Genomic DNA, 18,749 nt, shown 5'->3' with positions numbered 1-18,749 from the left:
TATGACATGTTTTTTAACACTTATGAGTGGGAGGAGGGGGGCTTTTGGATTCCCAATAAATCTAGAGGGATATTTATTGAAACTCTCATTGCTGAATAAATAATAAGGATTTAAAATCAATGTTATAACTTATTGACCTATTTAAGGCTCCAATTACTTCACATCAAAATTCCACTTTGAAATATTTTTTTGGGGAAAATATATTTTTGCCATACAAAAACATACAAAAAAATAATACATATACATGTTTATGTATTATTATACGGATAGATCTGAAGTTGAGCTAAGGGTTTAAGCCAGGGGTCCCCAAACTTTTTGACTCGGGGGCCGCATTGGGTTAAAACAATTTGGCCGGGGGCCGGGTTGTGTGTGTGTATATATATATATATATATATATATATATATATATATATATATATATATATATATATATATATTAGATTAGGGGTCACCAACCTCTTTGAAACCAAGAGATACTTTTTGGGTACTGATTAATGCGAAGGGCTACCAGTTTGATACACACTTAAATAAATTGCCGAAAATAGCCAATTTGCTCAATTTACCTTTAACTCTATGTTATTATTAATAATTAATGATATTTACACTTAATTGAACGGAGAAAACACGAAAAAAATGACAATAAAATTTTGAAACATAGTTTATCTTCAATTTCGACTCTTTAAAATTCAAAATTCAACCGAAAAAAAGAAGAGAAAAACTAGCTAATTCGAATCTTTTTGAAAAAATAAAAAAAATAATTTATGGAACATCATTAGTAATTTTTCCTAAGATTAATTTTAGAATTTTGATGATATGTTTTAAATAGGTTAAAATACAATCTGCACTTTGTTAGAATATATAACAAATTGGACCAAGCTATATTTCTAACAAAGACAAATCCTTATTTCTTCTAGATTTTCCAAAACAAAAATTTTAAAAGAAATTCAAAAGACTTTGAAATAAGATTTAAATTTGATTCTACGGATTTTCTAGATTTGCCAGAATAATTTTTTTGAATTTTAATCAAAATAAGTTTGAAGAAATATTTCACAAATATTCTTCGTCGAAAAAACAGAAGCTAAATTGAAGAATTAAATTAAAATGTATTTATTATTCTTTACAATAAAAAAAATTAATTTACTTGAACATTGATTTAAATTGTCAGGAAAGAAGAGGAAGGAATTTAAAAGGTAAAAAGGTATATGTGTTTAAAAATCCTAAAATCATTTTTAAGGTTGTATTTTTTCTCTAAAATTGTCTTTCTGAAAGTTATAAGAGGCAAAGTAAAAAAAATAATGAATTTATTTAAACAAGTGAAGACCAAGTCTTTAAAATATTTTCTTGGATTTTCAAATTCTATTTGAGTTTTGTCTCTCTTAGAATTAAAAATGTCGGGCAAAGCGAGACCAGCTTGCTAGTAAATAAATAAAATTTAAAAAATAGAGGCAGCTCACTGGTAAGTGCTGCTATTTGAACTATTTTTAGAACAGGCCAGCGGGCTACTCATCTGGTCCTTACGGGCTACCTGGTGCCCGCGGGCACCGCGTTGGGGACCCCGGTATTAGATATATATAGCGCACTTTCCGTGCGCGCGATGATGTCACGTTATCGATGAGAAAATGCATTTTTAGACAATATGATTTGCCTGAGCGGCTAGGAGACACCGTGAGTAGCAAGCGGTACAAAGTGGATAAGAAAAGACAGGAAAAAAAAATATATTTTTTTTTAATACTTGGGACTTCCCGCGGGCCTGATTTTGGACGCTGGCGGGCCGGATCTGGCCCGCGGGCCGTAGTTTGGGTACCACTGGTTTAAGCACTGGAAGTTTAAAAAAAAAAACATGTATAACTTATTTTTAACACTTTTATGAGTGCAGCCCTTTTGATTCCCAATAATTGTAATGGGATTTTTTTTTTAACTGTCATTGTTCAAAAAATAATAATGAATTAAAATCAATGTTATGAATGATTGACCTATTTAAGACTCCAATTACTTCACATCAAAAATTCAATTTTTAAATATTTTTGGTGGAAATTTTTGAATATTTTGTGTTTTTGCCATACAAAAAACCAAGTTGTCTTTGACAAAAAGAACATAAAACAAATAATTGTTTTTTTTAAAATAAATATATATAAACGGATGGATCTGAAGTTGATCTAAAGGTTTAACTGCTGGAAGTTAAAAAAAAAAAAAAAAAAAAAAAAAAGACACTTTTAGGAGTGGAGCTCTTTTGATTCCCAAACATTTTAGTGAGATTTTTTTTTAAAGTGTGATTGTTCAAAAAGTAATAATGAATTAAAATGTTATTAAATATTGACTTATTTAAGGCTCTAATGACTTCACATCAAATATTCAACTTTAAAATATTTTTTGGGGAAAATTGCATATTTTTGACAGAAAGGGCATAAAACATACAACAAAAATAATGAACAAATGTAAAACCCATACCTGACCGAGATCTGAAGTTGATCTAAAAGATTTAGCGTTGGAAGTAATAAAAAAAAAGAAAAAAAAGAAAAGTATGACTTATCTTAACATATTTATGAGTGGGGCCCTTTTGGATTCCCAATATTTTTTTGAACTGTTATTCCACTTTGAAATATTTTTTGGGGAAAATATTGCATATTTTGTGTTTTTGCCGTACAAAAAAACTCAGTTTTTTGACAAAAAGGGCATAAAAAAAAAGAGATAAAAACTTCGAATCGATGAATAGATCTGAAGTTAATTAAAAGGTTTAAAAAGTATGACTTATTTTAACACTTTAATGAGTGGAGAGCCCTTTTGGATTCCCAAAACTTTTAGTGAGATTTTTTTTTTTTTTAACTGTCAGTGTTCCAAATATGATAATGATAAAAATCAATGTTATGAAATATTGACCTAATCAAGGCTCCAATTACTTCACATCAAATATTACACTTTGAAATATTTTTTGGGGAAAATTTTGCATATTTTGTGTTTTTGTCATAAAAAAAGGGGTTTTGACAAAAAGGGCATACAACATTAAAAAAAAACAACAACAACAAACGTTATATCGACAGATAGACCTGAAGTTGATATAGAGATTGAAGTGTTGAATTAAAATAATAATAATAATATTATGTGACTTATTTTAAATTTTTTTATGAATGAGACTTTTCTGATTAAGGTTGAAAAAAATCAAAATTCGAAAATGAAAAATATCACAATGGCCTCCGCAGGCTTTCATTTTCAGCCACGGTGGAAAAAGTTTGGACACCCCTGTCCTATTCTTTTCTAGAGACAGCTGCTCCAGCTGAATGAACGAATGAATTGGTGCATCCGGTGTCACCGTGGAAACCACGCTTGGGGTACCTGCTGTGCATCTCCCAGCTGTTTGAGGTTGGCCAATACGGCGCCCTCGGCTTGGCAGGCGGCGTCCGCTTGACTGAAGTTCATCTTGTACTTCCCGGCCGGAGAGCGCAGTTGGAAGACTCCCGCTGTGTTGGCTGCATGACGTCAGTGAAAACACAGCAGTTAGCGACGCGACTTCTTTGACATGGCTCTCTCTGCCTGCTGTTGACATTCTGAGATCGGCTGATAATCAAACGCATACAAACCTTAGCTAACCCTTTTGTTAGCCCTTATGTCAACACCAAAACTAGCCATTGCTTGCACATTTGCTTGTGATTTTTTCCGGAGACTTTGGGAAAACGGGCAATAACAACAGGTTTTTGATTGTTGTTGGATTGTTTACCTCCATTTGTGAATATTAAAAAAAAAAAGTCAAAGTTTTAAGTCTTAACAAGAACACCAATAAAGCTTCCACATACCGTATTTCCTTGAATAGCCGCAGGGGCGCTAATTAATTTAAAACCTCCTGTCACTCCGGCGCTTACCAGAAGCCTGCGGGATGGCCAAGCATGCGCTAATTATTTTAAAACCTCTTCTCACTCCGGCACTTACCTTATCATGAAAAGCACATTTAATTAAAAAAAAACGTTATTATTGTCTTACCTTCAGGTATAAATGAGTCCATGCCAGCTCCTTTTGAAGAAAAGCATTGATATAGAAGTCTTCCTTATCTTTCTTCAGTTTTAAAAGTCTCTCTGTCTCGATGGAGATCTTCCTTTAAAGTATTACCTCCTGCTTCGATTGAAAGTCCAGTTTAGAAAACTGTTTTATTTTAGATATGTAATCCTCCATGGTAAAAGTCCAAGCAAACAATGGCTGCGCACTCTTGCTGCCGGTTGTCTTCTTCTGCAGCACTCTTCTGCAGTACCAGCAGTCGCAAGAAGGATCACTAGCGCCCTCTACCACCAGGAGGCGGGAGTCATTTAATGACTCATATTTGACCCGGCGGAAGTGCCAAGCATGTGCTAATTATTTTGCGAAACAAGTTTGACCCGGCTGTAATTCGAGGCATGCGAATACCATATTCCCGGCGCCAATTCAAGGAAATATGGTATGTGCAAATTTTTCTAGAGATCGACCGGTATGGTTTTTTCAACAAGTGCTTTTTGTGTCGTTCTCACCAGTTCCAGGTCCTATATGGCTGTCAGAGTGTCCCAACGTGTCAGATTATATCAACAGCCACCTTCTGTTCAGGGCAGAGGCATGATTTATGATCGACAATAAACTTTCAGGGAGCAGGGAAGCGAGGAAGCAGCAGACCACTCCATGATGCAAACATCGACACACAGGAAGTGATCACGTCGCCGCTATAAAAAAAGTTTGTCTGCGTTAGCGCTTATAATAACAATATCACTAATACTTGGTTAATATTCAAGTCACTAGGGATGATGTTCGAAACCGGTTCTCCCGGTTGTTCGATAAGAAAAGAACTGTTCGATAAGAAAAGAACTGATTCCATGGACTCAAATCCCTTTTTGAGAACCCGTTCCCGTTATCGAGGCCACTATAGTAAAGAAAAAGAGTTGGTTCTTTATTCGAATCCCGTCCCACAAGAAATGCCCTGTGGGACGACTGAGCTACGTCATTTCCTGGGATGTCACACAAGCAGCAAAAATAATGGACCGGAAAAAACGCCTCAAGGCATGGCTATTCACCTATAGTGATCACAGAGACAGGTTGTTTTTGTGTTACTGTATATATTTGTTTTTCTGAAAAATCCCACTTAAAGGCCTACTGAAAGGAAATGTTCTTTTTTAAACGGGGATAGCAGATCCATTCTATGTGTCATACTTGATCATTTCGCGATATTGCCATATTTTTGCTGAAAGGATTTAGTAGAGAAAATCGACGATAAAGTTCGCAACTTTTGCTCGCTGATAAAAAAAAGCCTTGCCTGTACCGGAAGTAGCGTGACGTCACAGGTTGAAAGGCTCTTCACATTTCCCCATTGTTTACACCAGCAACGAGAGCGATTTGGACCGAGAAAGCAACGATTACCCCATTAATTTGAGCGAGAATGAAAGATTTGTGGATGAGGAACGTGAGAGTGAAGGACTAGAGTGCAGTGCAGGACGTATCTTTTTTCGCTCTGACCGTAACTTAGGTACAAGGGCTCGTTGGATTCCACACTCTCTCCTTTTTCTATTGTGGATCATGGATTTGTATTTTAAACCACCTCGGATACTATATCCTCTTGAAAATGAGAGTGGAGAACGCGAAATGGACATTCACAGTGACTTTTATCTCCACGACAATACATCGGCGAAGCACTTTAGCTACGGAGCCAACGTGATAGCATCGTGCTTAAATGCAGATAGAAACTAAAGAAATAAGCCCCTGACTGGAAGGATAGACAGAAGATCAACAATACTACCAAACTCTGGACCTGTAACCACACGGTTAATGCTGTACCGCCTGGCGAAGCCTAGCAATGCTGTTGCTAACGACGCCATTGAAGCTAACTTAGCTACGGGACCTCGATAGAGCTATGCTAAAAACATTAGCTCTCCACCTACGCCAGCCCTCATCTGCTCATCAACACCCGTGCTCACCTGCGTTCCAGCGATCGACGGCGCGACGAAGGACTTCACCCGATCACAGATGCGGTCTGCTATCCTACTCAAAGTCCTCCTGGTTGTGTTGCTGCAGCCAGCCGCTAATACACCGATCCCACCTACAACGTTCTTCTTTGCAGTCTCCATTGTTCATTAAACAAATTGCAAAAGATTCACCAACACAGATGTCCAGAATACTGTGGAATTTTGCGATGAAAACAGAGCTGTTTGTATTGGGATACAATGTGTCCCAATACTTCCGCTTCAACCATTGACGTCACGCGCATACGTCATCATACATAGACGTTTTCAACCGGAAGTTTCCCGGGAAATTTAAAATGTCACTTTATAAGTTAACCCAGCCGTATTAACATGTGTTGCAATGTTAAGATTTCATCATTGATATATAAACTATCAGACTGCGTGGTCGCTAGTAGTGGCTTTCAGTAGGCCTTTAATATAGCTCATGAAATCTCAGCAACAAGCTGTAATATCTTACTGAGATAATTTAGGACCAAAACACTTAAAACAAGTAAAACACTAACATTAAAAATCTTCTTAGTGAGAAGAAGGATCTTATCAGACAGAAAATAAGCAAATATCACCCTTATTTGAGATATGTAATCTTACTTAGATTTCAGTTTTTGCAGTGTAGTACTAACCTTTAACACTTAATTTTACTCATTTTCATTAATTACTAGTTTCTATGTAACTGCTTTTATATTGTTTTACTTTCTTTTTTATTCAAGAAAATGTTTTAAATTTATCTTATTTTATTTTATAATTTTTTTTAAAAAGGACCCTATCTTCACCAGACCAGGTTGTCAATGAAATTAGATTGTTTTAAGGCGTTCTTAAAACCAAGTCCAGTCCAGATTATGTCCAGGTCGGGCTCAGCAACACACACCTTCATTTATGTACACTCAAAATTAGGGAACTCAACAACAGATTGCATATAATCTGTAAATGTTAGATCATTTGGAATTTGATGCCTGCAACATGTTTCATAAATGCTGGCACAAGTGGCAAAAAAGGACATCCAAGCAACGTCTTTTTCATGGACGCCCCTGCTTATTTCAGCAAGACAATGCCAAGCTTCATAGTAAAAGAGTGCGGGTACTGGACTGGCCTGCCCGCAGTCCAGACCTGTCTCCCATTGAAAATGTGTGGCGCTATATGCAGCCCACAATACGACAACGGAGACACCGGACTGTTGAGCAACTTAAGCTGTACATCAAGCAAGAATGGGAAATAATTCCACCTGAAAAGCTTCAAAAATGTGTCTCCTCACTTCCCAAACGTTTACAGAGTGTTGTTAAAAGGAAAGGCCATGTAACACAGTGGTAAAAATGCCCCTCTGACTACTTTTTTGCAATGTGTTGCTGGCATTAAATTCTAAGATAATGATTATTTGCAAAAACAAAATGAAGTTTCTCAGTGTGAACATTAAATATCTTGTCTTTGCAGTCTATTCAATTGAATATAAGTTGAAAAGGATTTGAACTAGGGCTTCAACAACTAATCGATTAAAATCGATTATAAAAATAGTTGCCGATTAATTTAGTCATCGATTCGTTGGATCTATGCTATGAGCTGAGGCTTTTAAAAAAATTTAAAAAAGAATTTTTAATTTTTTTTAAAATAAACCTTTATTTATAAACTGCAACATGTACAAACAGCTGAAAAACAATAATCAAAATAAGTATGGTGCCAGTATGCTGTTTTTTTTTCAATAAAATACTGGAAAGGATAGAAATGTAGTTTGTCTCTTTTATCCGATTATTAATCGATTAATCGATGTAATAATCGACAGATTAATCGATTATCAAATTAATCGTTAGTTGCAGCCCTAATTTGAACATCATTGTATTCTGTTTTTATTTACCATTTACAGAACGTGCCAACTTCACTGCTTTTGGCTTTTGTATTGACACAAAGTTAGGAGTTTTGGCTTTTATTTTGAAGCTCGCTATGCACAAAACAAGAAGTCACAATGTGCACGTTAAAATACTGTTACTTCACGCTATTTAGCAATAACGAGGAGGTTGACGATACTGCCACACACGTCCGCATGCACGGTAAATCGAGTACGTCCAGGTCAACTGAGGCGGGGATTTGATGACGTGGTCCACGTAGACTTGTCGTCAAAACAAGTCTCTACTTTGCTGTAGCGCTTGTATCTCGCTGCCCTCAGCCGTTGACATTGTTCCATTGGTTGCACTGCACTATTTCAAGGTGGAACGAAGGCGACTTCGGCCAAGGCGGTGCTGCAAAGCGTCATGACTATTACCAGGCCAGCACAAAGTATCACATGAACGCCAGCTGCTGCAGAGTCAGCAGTTACCGTAGCAACGGAAGGATTTCTCAGAGTACCGCCATTAAAAGATGGACTCGTTCCAGTGAGCGGGCGTTACCATGGTTACACTGGCCTCACGTTGAAGCGGCTCGCCTGTTGCATATTTGTTGCCATGGTGATTACGGTGGTACTGGCAGTCGGGGTGGCTGTGTTGCCATGGCAACATACACGAATAGCCTTGTGGACACGTTACTATGGAAACAGCTGGATAGATTGGGGTAGTGAAGGGCGTGAATACACGGTACACACACTGTGGCTGACTTAAAGGCCTACTGAAACCCACTACTACCGACCACGAAGTCTGATAGTTTATATATTAATGATGAAATCTTAGCATTATAACACATGCCAATACGGCCGGGTTAACTTATAAAGTGACATTTTAAATTTGCCGCTAAACTTCCGGTTCGAAACGCCTCTGAGGATGACGTATGCGCGTGACGTAGCCCGGCGAACACGGGTATGCCTTCCACATTGAAGCCAATACGAAAAAGCTCTGTTTTCATTTCATAATTCCACAGTATTCTGGACATCTGTGTTCGTGAATCTGTTTCAATCATGTTCATTGCATTATGAAGAAGGAAGCTGAGCAAGCAAAGAAGAAAGTTGTCGGTGCGAAATGGACGTATTTTTCGAACGTAGTCAGCCACAACAGTACACAGCCGGCGCTTCTTTGTTTACATTCTCGAAAGATTCAGTCAAGATGGAAGAACTCGGATAACAGAGACTCTAACCAGGAGGACTTTTGACTTCGATACACAGACGCCTGTAGAGAACTGGGACAACACAGACTCTTACCAGGATTACTTTGATTTGGATGACAAAGACGCAGACGTGCTACTGTGAGTATGCAGCTTTGGCTTCTAAACATTTGATCGCTTGACCGTATGTGCGCAACTTTTTTTTGCGTATGTACGTAACTTTTTAAAAATATATAAGCTTTATGAACCTTGGGTTAGGTGAACGGTCTTTTGGGCTGAGTGATTGTGTGTGTTGATCAGGTGTTTGAATTGTATTGGCGTGTTCTATGGAGCTAGGAGCTAGCATAGGAGCTAGGAGCTAGCATAACAAACACGCAGGTGTTTTTATGCAGGATTAATTTGTGGCATATTAAATATAAGCCTGGTTGTGTTGTGGCTAATAGAGTATATATATGTCTTGTGTTTATTTACTGTTGTAGTCATTCCCCGCTGAATATCAGGTACCGTGAGTATGCAGCCTTGGCTGCTAAACATTTGAGAGCTTGACCGTATGTGCGCGTCACGTACGTAACTTTTTAAAAATATATAAGCTTAATGAACCTTGGGTTAGGTGAACGGTCTTTTGGGCTGAGTGATTGTGTGTGTTGATCAGGTGTTTGAATTGTATTGGCGTGTTCTATGGAGCTAGGAGCTAGCAGAGGAGCTAGGAGCTAGCATAACAAACACGCAGGTGTTTTTATGCAGGATTAATTTGTGGCATATTAAATATAAGCCTGGTTGTGTTGTGGCTAATAGAGTATATACCGTATTTCCTTGAATTGGCGCCGGGAATATAGTATTCGCCTGCCTAGAATTACAGCCGGGTCAAACTCGTTTCGCAAAATAATTAGCGCATGCTTGGCACTTCCGCCGGGTCAAATATGAGTCATTAAATGACTCCCGCCTCCAGGTGGTAGAGGGCGCTAGTGATCCTTCTTGCGACTACCAGTACTGCAGGAGACAGGTACTGCAGAAGAAGACAACAAGCAGCAAGCATGCAGCAATTGTTTGCTTGCACTTTTAACATGGAGGATTACATATCTAAAATAAAACCGTTTTCTAAACTGGACTTTCAATCGAAGCAGGAGGTAATAATTAAAGGAATATCTCCAGAGACTTTTAAAATTGAAGAAAGATGAGAAAGACTGCCTTTGATCAGAAGCAGCTGCACATGGACCCATCTACAAGTAAAGGTAAGATCATAATAACGTTTTTTTTATTAAATGTGTTTTTAATGATAAGGTATGCGCCGGAGTGAGAAGAGGTTTTAAAATAATTAGAGCATGCTTGCTCATTCCGCATGGTTTTGGTAACCGCAGGAGTGAGAAGAGGTTTTAAATTAATTAGCGCCCCTGCGGCTATTCAAGGAAATACGGTATATGTCTTGTGTTTATTTACTGTTGTAGTCATTCCCAGCTGAATATCAGGTCACCCCCGCCTCTCACAGCATCTTCCCTATCTGAATAGCTTCAACTCCCCACTAGTCCTTCACTTGCACTTTACTCATCCACAAATCTTTCATCCTCCCTCAAATTAATGGGGAAATTGTCGCTTTCTCGGTCCGAATCTCTCTCACTTCATGCGGCCATCATTGTAAACAATAGGGAACTTTGCGTATATGTTCAACTGACTACGTCACGCTACTTCTGGTAGGGGCAAGCCTTTTTTTTTTATCAGATACCAAAAGTTGCAATCTTTATCGTCGTTGTTCTATACTAAATCCTTTCAGCAAAAATATGGCAATATCGCGAAATGATCAAGTATGACACATAGAATAGATCTGCTATCCCCGTTTAAATTAAAAAAAAATCATTTCAGTAGGCCTTTAAGGTATTGTCACCATGGTAACAAGTTTGCCGTAGCCATTAGCAGATAGCGCAAGATGTCTGTTACTAGTGTAGTGAATTATATTTATATAGTGCTTTTCTCTAGTGACTCAAAGCACTTTTATGTAGTGAAACCCAATATCTAAGTGACATTTAAAGCAGTGTGGGTGGCACTGGGAGCAGGTGGGTAAAGTGTCTTGCCCAAGGACACAACGGCAGTGATGAGGATGGCGGAAGCGGGGATCGAACCTGGAACCCTCAAGTTGCTGGCGCGGCCACTCTACCAACCGAGCTATACCGCCCCTAACGTTACTATGGTAACGTGGTTGTTGTTGTTAAAATGATGTTTCTGTGAGGTGACGTGGCGTTACCGTGGTAATGCAAGTCTTTGCAGGAGGCCACGGCATCACACCCTCCGTTGTTTTCCAGGCAGCGGTCAACAGGGGGCGCCACCTTCTCCAGACACTGGACTCCGTTACCCACGTATCCCGGCAAGCACTCACACTCGCGCTCGTTCTGGAACAACACAGTTTGGGCCATCATTACCCAAGGTCATAATACTCTTTGTTAAATAGTAGGATTTCAAAATAAATACCGTATTTTCCCAACTGTAAGCACACTTTTTCCCCCCAACGCTTTGAAACCTGCGGCTCATAAAACGGTGCAGCTGATTTATGGATTTTTTCCCCCCCTGCTAACGGCCATATTGTTTTGTACTCAACAAATAGTTTTCAACACCGACAGAGACGCTGAAAAGGTGTGTTATTGTTTGGACGAGTTTGCTCACCGCGGGTTGAAAATGTACTTCCTGTTTCGTGCCTTGAACCAGAGGTATAACTGTCCATGGCGTTTCTGCTCGAAAGGATTCTTCGTTCATCACTCCAAGCAACGTTTGTAAGTTTCGCAATACAACTAAAACAATTGTTACTTACTAAAAACCTGTCCCATGTGTGATGTCTTTAAGAGTGTTTTCGTGCATATTCGTACGTACTACCCTGATGCTATCCGGCTAGCGTCATTAGCATTAGCTAATATGCTAACACATTTACGAGTGTCTGTGTTAGTATTAATAACTTACAATGGCATTCTTTTGGTATTGTTTCAGTTTCACAAATCCCTCAGTAAATTCAGCAAAATGTCACCATGAAGTAGCTGATTGGAGAGCTAGATTTCGCAGCTTGTGGGTCCAAGACGACGACTTCTGTTTTGTTTGATCAGCCGTTTAACTGCCGTGCGACAGGCACCGTTTGGAAACATTTAATAATAATAATAATAATAATAGGTTTTACTTGCAAAAAGCACTTTACATTGAGCAAACAACCTCAAAGTGCTACAGTGTATTAAAAAATATACAAATAAAAAGATAATAAAAATGAAAACTAGAACAGCCTAATAGCTAGAACTAGTATGCATATATCTAAAAAAAAAAAAAAAAGGCTTTTTAAGCCTTTTTTAAAAGCAGCCACAGTCTGTGGTGCCCTCAGGTCCTCAGGGTCTAAGTGGTACAACACACAACATAGTGTTACGTTTACTAGTGAATCTTTGGGCACCACACGATTCGATTCGATTCGATTCTTGAGGGTAACGATTTGATTCAGAATCAATTCTCGATGCAAAACGATTATTGATTTAAAATCAATACTTTTTAATAACATTGGGTGCCAGTTCTATTAACTAATTTCCTCCATAAAATAGATAAATATCTCTGATCAAATTCTATATTACTTAAAAGAAAACTGTTTTTTTGTAATAAAATAATTGTAATAGTCTTTTTATTTTATATAGTTCTCAGATCATTTCACTAGTTTTAGTATCTTTTATATATATATTATATATATAATCATATATATTTTTAGATAATTTTATTGTTTTTTAGTATTTTATTAATCAAATCTAGTCTTTTTAGCTTACATATTTGTGTGACAATATAATTTAATAAGTATTTTTTCCCTAAAATCTAGTACTTTTATTTTATATATTTTTCCCACTAGTTTTTAGTAATTTGTTTAACCTAAAATCTAGTCTTTTTATCTTATGTATTTGTCAGATAATTTTACTAGTTTTTAGTTGTGTTTTTTATTTTACGAAAATCTAGTCTTCTTGTCTGATATGTGTCAGATAATTTCATTGGCTTTTAGGGGTTTTTTTTTTTTATACTAAAATCTAGTATTCTTATCTCATATTTGTCAGATCATTTCATTACTTTTTAGTATTTTATTTCCTAAAATGTAGTCTTTTCATCTTATATATTTGTCAGATAATTTAATTGTTTTTTAGTTAAAAAATAAATTAATCTAAAATATTCTTTTATAGTGTATATTTGTCAGATCTTTTCATTAGTTTTTAGTATTTTTTTCCTAAAATCTAGTCTTTTATCTTATATATTTGTCAGATAATTTCATTAGTATTTTTTTCCCCCTAAAATCTAGTCTTCAAATCTTATATATTTGTCAGATCATTTCATAACTTTTTAGTATTTTTTTCCCTCTAAAATCTAGTCTTTTAATCTTGTATATTTGTCAGATAATTTCATTACTTTTTAGTAATGTTTCACAAATTCCTCAGTAAATTCACCAAAATGTCACCATGGAGTAGCTGATAGGAGAGCTAGATTTCGCAGCTAGTGGGTCCAAGATGATGACTTCTGTTTTGTTTGATCAGCCGTTTTACTGCCGTGCGACAGGCACCGTTTGGAAACATTTAATAATAATAATAATAATAATAATAGATTTTACTTGTAAAACGCACTTTTACATTGAGCAAACAACCTCAAAGTGCTACAGTGTATTAAAAAAATAAATAAATAAAAATAAAAACTAGAACAGCCTAATAGCTAGAACTAGTATGCATATATCTAAAAAAGGCTTTTTTTAAACAGAAGGGTTTTTAAGCCTTTTTTAAAAGCATCCACAGTCCGTGGTGCCCTCAGGTGGTCAGGGAGAGCATTCCACAGACTGGGAGCGGCGGAGCAGAAAGCCCGGTCTCCCATAGTTCGGAGCTTTGTCCTCGGAGGTTGGAGGAGGTTAGCCTGTCCGGAGCGGAGATGTCGTGTGGAGGATTTGGGGGTGAGCAGTTCTTTGAGGTAGAGGGGGGCATTTCCATGGAGGCACTGGCGGGTTAGTAGGGAGACTTTGTATGCAATCCTGAGTGGAACAGGAAGCCAGTGAAGGGATTTGAGAATTGGTGTGATGTGGTCGTATTTCCGCACTCTCATCAGGATCCTAGCAGCACTATTCTGTATGTATTGCAGCTTCTGGATGTTCTTGCTGGGGATCCCATTTAAGGTATGTAAATAAACATTTGCGAAATCTTTCGTACCGGTATATATCTGCATCTTATAGTCCTATGAGACACTTGTGATTTAGGGCTATATAAATAAACTTCGATTGATTGATTGATTGATATGCGGCTAATATATGAAAAAATATTTATTTCCTCTAAAATTTGGTGGGTGAGGCCTAAATATCGGCGCAATATACGGTATCCTGGGAAGGTTTCTACTCACCGGACCTGTGAACTTGCAGGAAGCGAAGTCACTGCAGCCGCCATTCGTCTCCTCCACACACCTGTAAGACATCTCAGGTCGTTACGTCCGATGTCATACAAAAGAACACAAAAGAAACCGGAGGTCAGCCTTCACCTGTTGACGGCCTCGCAGGAGTACCCGTCGCCTTGGTAACCGCTGCGACAGGTGCAGTTGACCTGCAGCCGCGTCTGGTTGCAGTCTGCTTCCTGGTGACAGCCGCCGTTGTACTCGGAGCAGAGATCTGGAGCTGCGACGTGTTTAATAAATCTGTCGTCACAATCTTTCTCAGAAAAATTGTATGTAAATTATCAAAAAACTTTCCGTTCTGAGTTCCCAATAACAGGCATGTGATTTGACCACAATGAAAAAGACTGAAAAAACTTCCGGGGGTCTGGGGGACGAAGGCCCCCAGCCAAAGCTCCTGGTTTTTCACCAATTTAACAAGCTAAAATTAACAAAGACAGCACCATTTGAAGAAAATATTTTAGTGTTTAAAGACATGAAAACATCATTAATAGAACATACATATAGGGATGATACTCTAAACCGGTTTTCTCGGTTGTTCGATAAGAAAAGAACCGAGTCCTCGGACTCGAATCCCTTTTTGAGAACCGGTACCCGTTATCAAGACCACTATAGTAAAGAAAAACAGTTGGTTCTTTATTCGAATCCCTGGGAACGAATCCCGTCCCGACAAGAAATGCCCCGTGAGACATCACAAGAAATGGCGTCACGTAGCTCAGTCATTAGGCACAGATAGCGAAAGCAGGAAAACAATGGACGGGAAAAAGCGCTCCAAGGTGTAATGAAGTTCAAAACAAAAGGTATAATCCAATGAATAACTTTACTGAGAGATTTGAGCAGACTACAAACACATGACGAATACTTTTACGACCAACCGGAAACATAGCAACCAGGCTAGCAACGCACCTCCTTTACGGCAGCTGTCACAACGTTCTTAAAACAACCGCAGCACATACATATATATACAACATATATGACATCTCCCTTTTTTACCTTTCGTTTTTCTTTCCTTGTAAACGTTACAAAATCACACTGTATATGTGTTGTCTGTCTAATTATAAATAATGCAGACGAGGCGTGTTGGCTGAGTTCTTGACGTTTACTTTCACAGCGTGCTCATTCTTAGCTGCCGGGTGACGATAGCCCCGAAAAGTGTTGCATATCGCGCATGCTCGTCACTCCCGTTGCATGCTGGGTAGTGTAGTTGTTATATTCCCTAGCTCATAACATCTTTCCCCCTATAAAGAAAGAATGTTAACTCAAAGTGTCTTTCTTTTTTTTAGCTTTAACTTTTCATTTTTTTAGCATTGTATCCACATTTGCAAAGAACTTTTCTCTTCATAGAATTTTCTTTCAATAAAGAAATGAAGTGCAAAAATGTCAAAGCATCATAACAAACAGTTACGTCAAGTAGCAGCAGAAGTGCACTTTTTGGAAAGCTGTATTATTTTCAGTTTTGTGCCCAAGGGACTGATTTTATTTAACACTATATTATTATTTATACACCTACAGTGATCACAGAGACAGCTTGTTTTTGTGTTACTGTATATATTTGTTTTTCTGAAAAAATCCCACTTAATATACTTTGGGTAACAACAGTCCATATTTATTTATTTTATTTTATTTTTTTAGGGGGGTAACAGTCAATATTTATTTATTTATTAGATTAAATTGTTTTCTTGTATAATAAAAGTGAGCTTTTGTTAAACTAAATATTGTGTGTTTTTTTCCATATACAACAACCTATCTGGACTCCATAAGAGAATCGATAAGGAATCGGTTCGATAAGAGGATTCGATAATAGGCTCGAACTCGATAATTTCTTATCAAACATCATCCCTACATACATAACCCAATTATCCTAATGAATCACTGTATATGGTTCAGTCCCAACAGTATTTAGTCACTAATATTTACATCTTGTGTTCATTTCACATCCACAGGTGTCACATTGATCAGTGTTATTATCTACAGTTTATGTACAGTATTACCACATTACTTCAGTTCATGTAATGTAAACATTTCATCCTTTTCGCCAAAATAGGATATACATTTATGAAAATAATTAAACGTGTTTAGTATTGTTTACTCATATTTGAAAACAGGAAATAATAATAATGTGAGGACACTGACATATTGCATGAAACAAGTGTGAAAATATTTACCTCCAAGATTGTTACACCACTGACAATAGTTTCAACAGACTACATAAGAACTTAATATTACAAAATAGTATTATATGCAAATTTATTTCAAATAAATTGTTAACTGGAATCAATAATGCGACTCTTTGAATTTCTGTAATTTCATAATATATTTTCACGTGGCTTTTTATTTTTAGAAAAACCCATTTATATTTCGCTAAGCAATAATTGGTTAATATTTCAAACAAACATGCGTATTTCGCAAGCAATTTTTTTTTAGCTTACCTCATTATTAACAACCCTGTCTGCAACTGAAGAGGGTGGATCTTTCCTCTCCATGTCTACGGCAGTTGTCGATGTAAACAAAGGATGAAGTCCGTAAGGTTTGCTCACTTTCGGTTGACATCCAAAAGTAACAGCTAGTGAAAAGTTTGTTTTCCTTGCTTCAAGTTGTTTCATATGTTTTTGGCGTTTCGCATGTACTTCCAAAGCCTTGAAACCTCGTGATCCATAGTCAATATTATCATGACACCACGTGCACAAAACCTTTCCGGGACGATCGATTTTCCGAATAAAATCACCGAACAAAGTCGTAACTTTCTTCTTCCCAACAGTATCAGTGATTTCCCTTTCCATCCAGTCCCATCGAAACTTATTTTTGACATGTTTATCAATTTCTTTGACTCGTAAAGCGTCCTTTCTCTCGAGAACCGACATTGTTTACATATGGACAATGGCCGTAATAACCATTATGAATGATGACGTTATTAACGTCATCATTCATAACAGATGTCCTGATTGGTCACAAGGAACATATCGACCAATCAACTACGGCGTAATATAAACTACGTCTCGAATCTTGATTTAGGGTCGGAAAAAAAACCGGAAAAACGGGAGATAATTTCCCCCCCCCCGAGATTAAAAAAGACGGAATTCCGACTTTAGACGGAAAAATCACATGCCTGGTTCCCAATAAACAGACAAGAGGCTGTCTTTGTTGCACCAAGCAAAGGCTTGGAAAATTCCATTGCGTACGATGGGAGGAGACGGGATGGGGGTTATCTATTGTCATCGAAGACCTGCCCAGGCTGAAGCCAGGACCAGCCCAAGCCCGGGGCATCTTTTTCTTTTGTGTTATAGTGACCGAAAACAATGACTGTTTACATACTCCCCATTCCTTTGGAAGCAGATGTTGTTGCATAAACAGGGAAAGTCCAAATAAAAAGAGGTGGCGTACAATCTTTCGCCAGAGCGTGGGTGACACTGTAAGAGGTTACAGGTCGACACGTTTCTCCTCAATTGAGCAACATTGAATTCTGCCTCTGTTTGATTCTTTGCTTCTTGTCTTGTTTAATAGATGTCATCAGTGTTTGAACCTGACAATCTTGTTAGCAGGTGCAGCCGGCTGAGTTTAGCTATCTCCTAAGACGCAATGTAGCCGTCGTCGCTTATTGGCCACTTCTCCATGTGGCTTTCTCAGATGTGTCCAATCCAACAGCTGTGTATTCAACCTCTCATATAATCCAAGGTAGTCCTTATTAAACTGGACAACTGAAATCATACGTTGGCCAGCGGACATATTAGCATGGAAAATGTGTTGCTAGGCAGAATTAGATCGCTCCATTGAATTTAAAAAAAAAAGGAAAAAAAAGTCAAGTTCCATTAGGCAGAGAAGAGACAGGAAGATACAACAGGAAGTTAGGCGGAAAACATCACTGTCAGGATTAAAACATATTCATACGCCAACAAACTGTATTCAGATTAAAATGAATAGTGAAATGTTTCCATAACAGGCCTGGGAAATTATTTTGACTCGGGGGGCCAAATTTTGAGAAAAAAATGTGTCCGGAGGCCGGTATATCTATTTTTAGGAACACTAATACAAAACCTCCCAATAATGTCTGATTGAATGATAAAAACTTGATGACAGACCGCCTGAGAAAACGGAATGGAATTTAATTTTTTTTTTTTACTGAATGAGACACCCAGAATGTACATGAAAATAAAGAATGTGGGATTTACAATATTAACTATGAAGGATAAAACACTGAATATTGACAACGTATTCAGTGTTCATATCCATCCACATATTTTACAATCAAGCGAAACGCAACAAAAATGCAACAAACACAGCGAAATACGAACGCGAAGGGTAAAAAAAAAAAAAACACACCTACAATCTGATATATCGCTAAGCTTTAGAACTTTG

General features: G+C 37.6%; 1 protein-coding gene across 2 annotated transcripts in view; it reads right to left on the bottom strand.

Annotated features, from left to right (window-relative positions):
• Positions 1-18,749, bottom strand: part of stab1 (stabilin 1) — a 203,513-nt gene that overhangs the window by 22,046 nt on the left and 162,718 nt on the right. For both annotated transcript variants that reach the window (XM_062037804.1, XM_062037805.1), the window contains exons 59-62: positions 14,487-14,619; positions 14,352-14,412; positions 11,218-11,362; positions 3,331-3,464 (exon numbers count right to left, since the gene is read on the bottom strand). In XM_062037804.1, the coding sequence (XP_061893788.1) occupies positions 3,331-3,464; positions 11,218-11,362; positions 14,352-14,412; positions 14,487-14,619 (473 nt within the window). The remainder of the gene's footprint in view (positions 1-3,330; positions 3,465-11,217; positions 11,363-14,351; positions 14,413-14,486; positions 14,620-18,749) is intronic.

This window comes from Entelurus aequoreus, linkage group LG26 (assembly GCF_033978785.1).
Source record: "Entelurus aequoreus isolate RoL-2023_Sb linkage group LG26, RoL_Eaeq_v1.1, whole genome shotgun sequence".
NCBI lineage: Eukaryota > Metazoa > Chordata > Actinopteri > Syngnathiformes > Syngnathidae > Entelurus > Entelurus aequoreus.
Note: the sequence above shows the minus strand (reverse complement) of the source record. Positions and strands in the feature narration are given on the sequence as shown.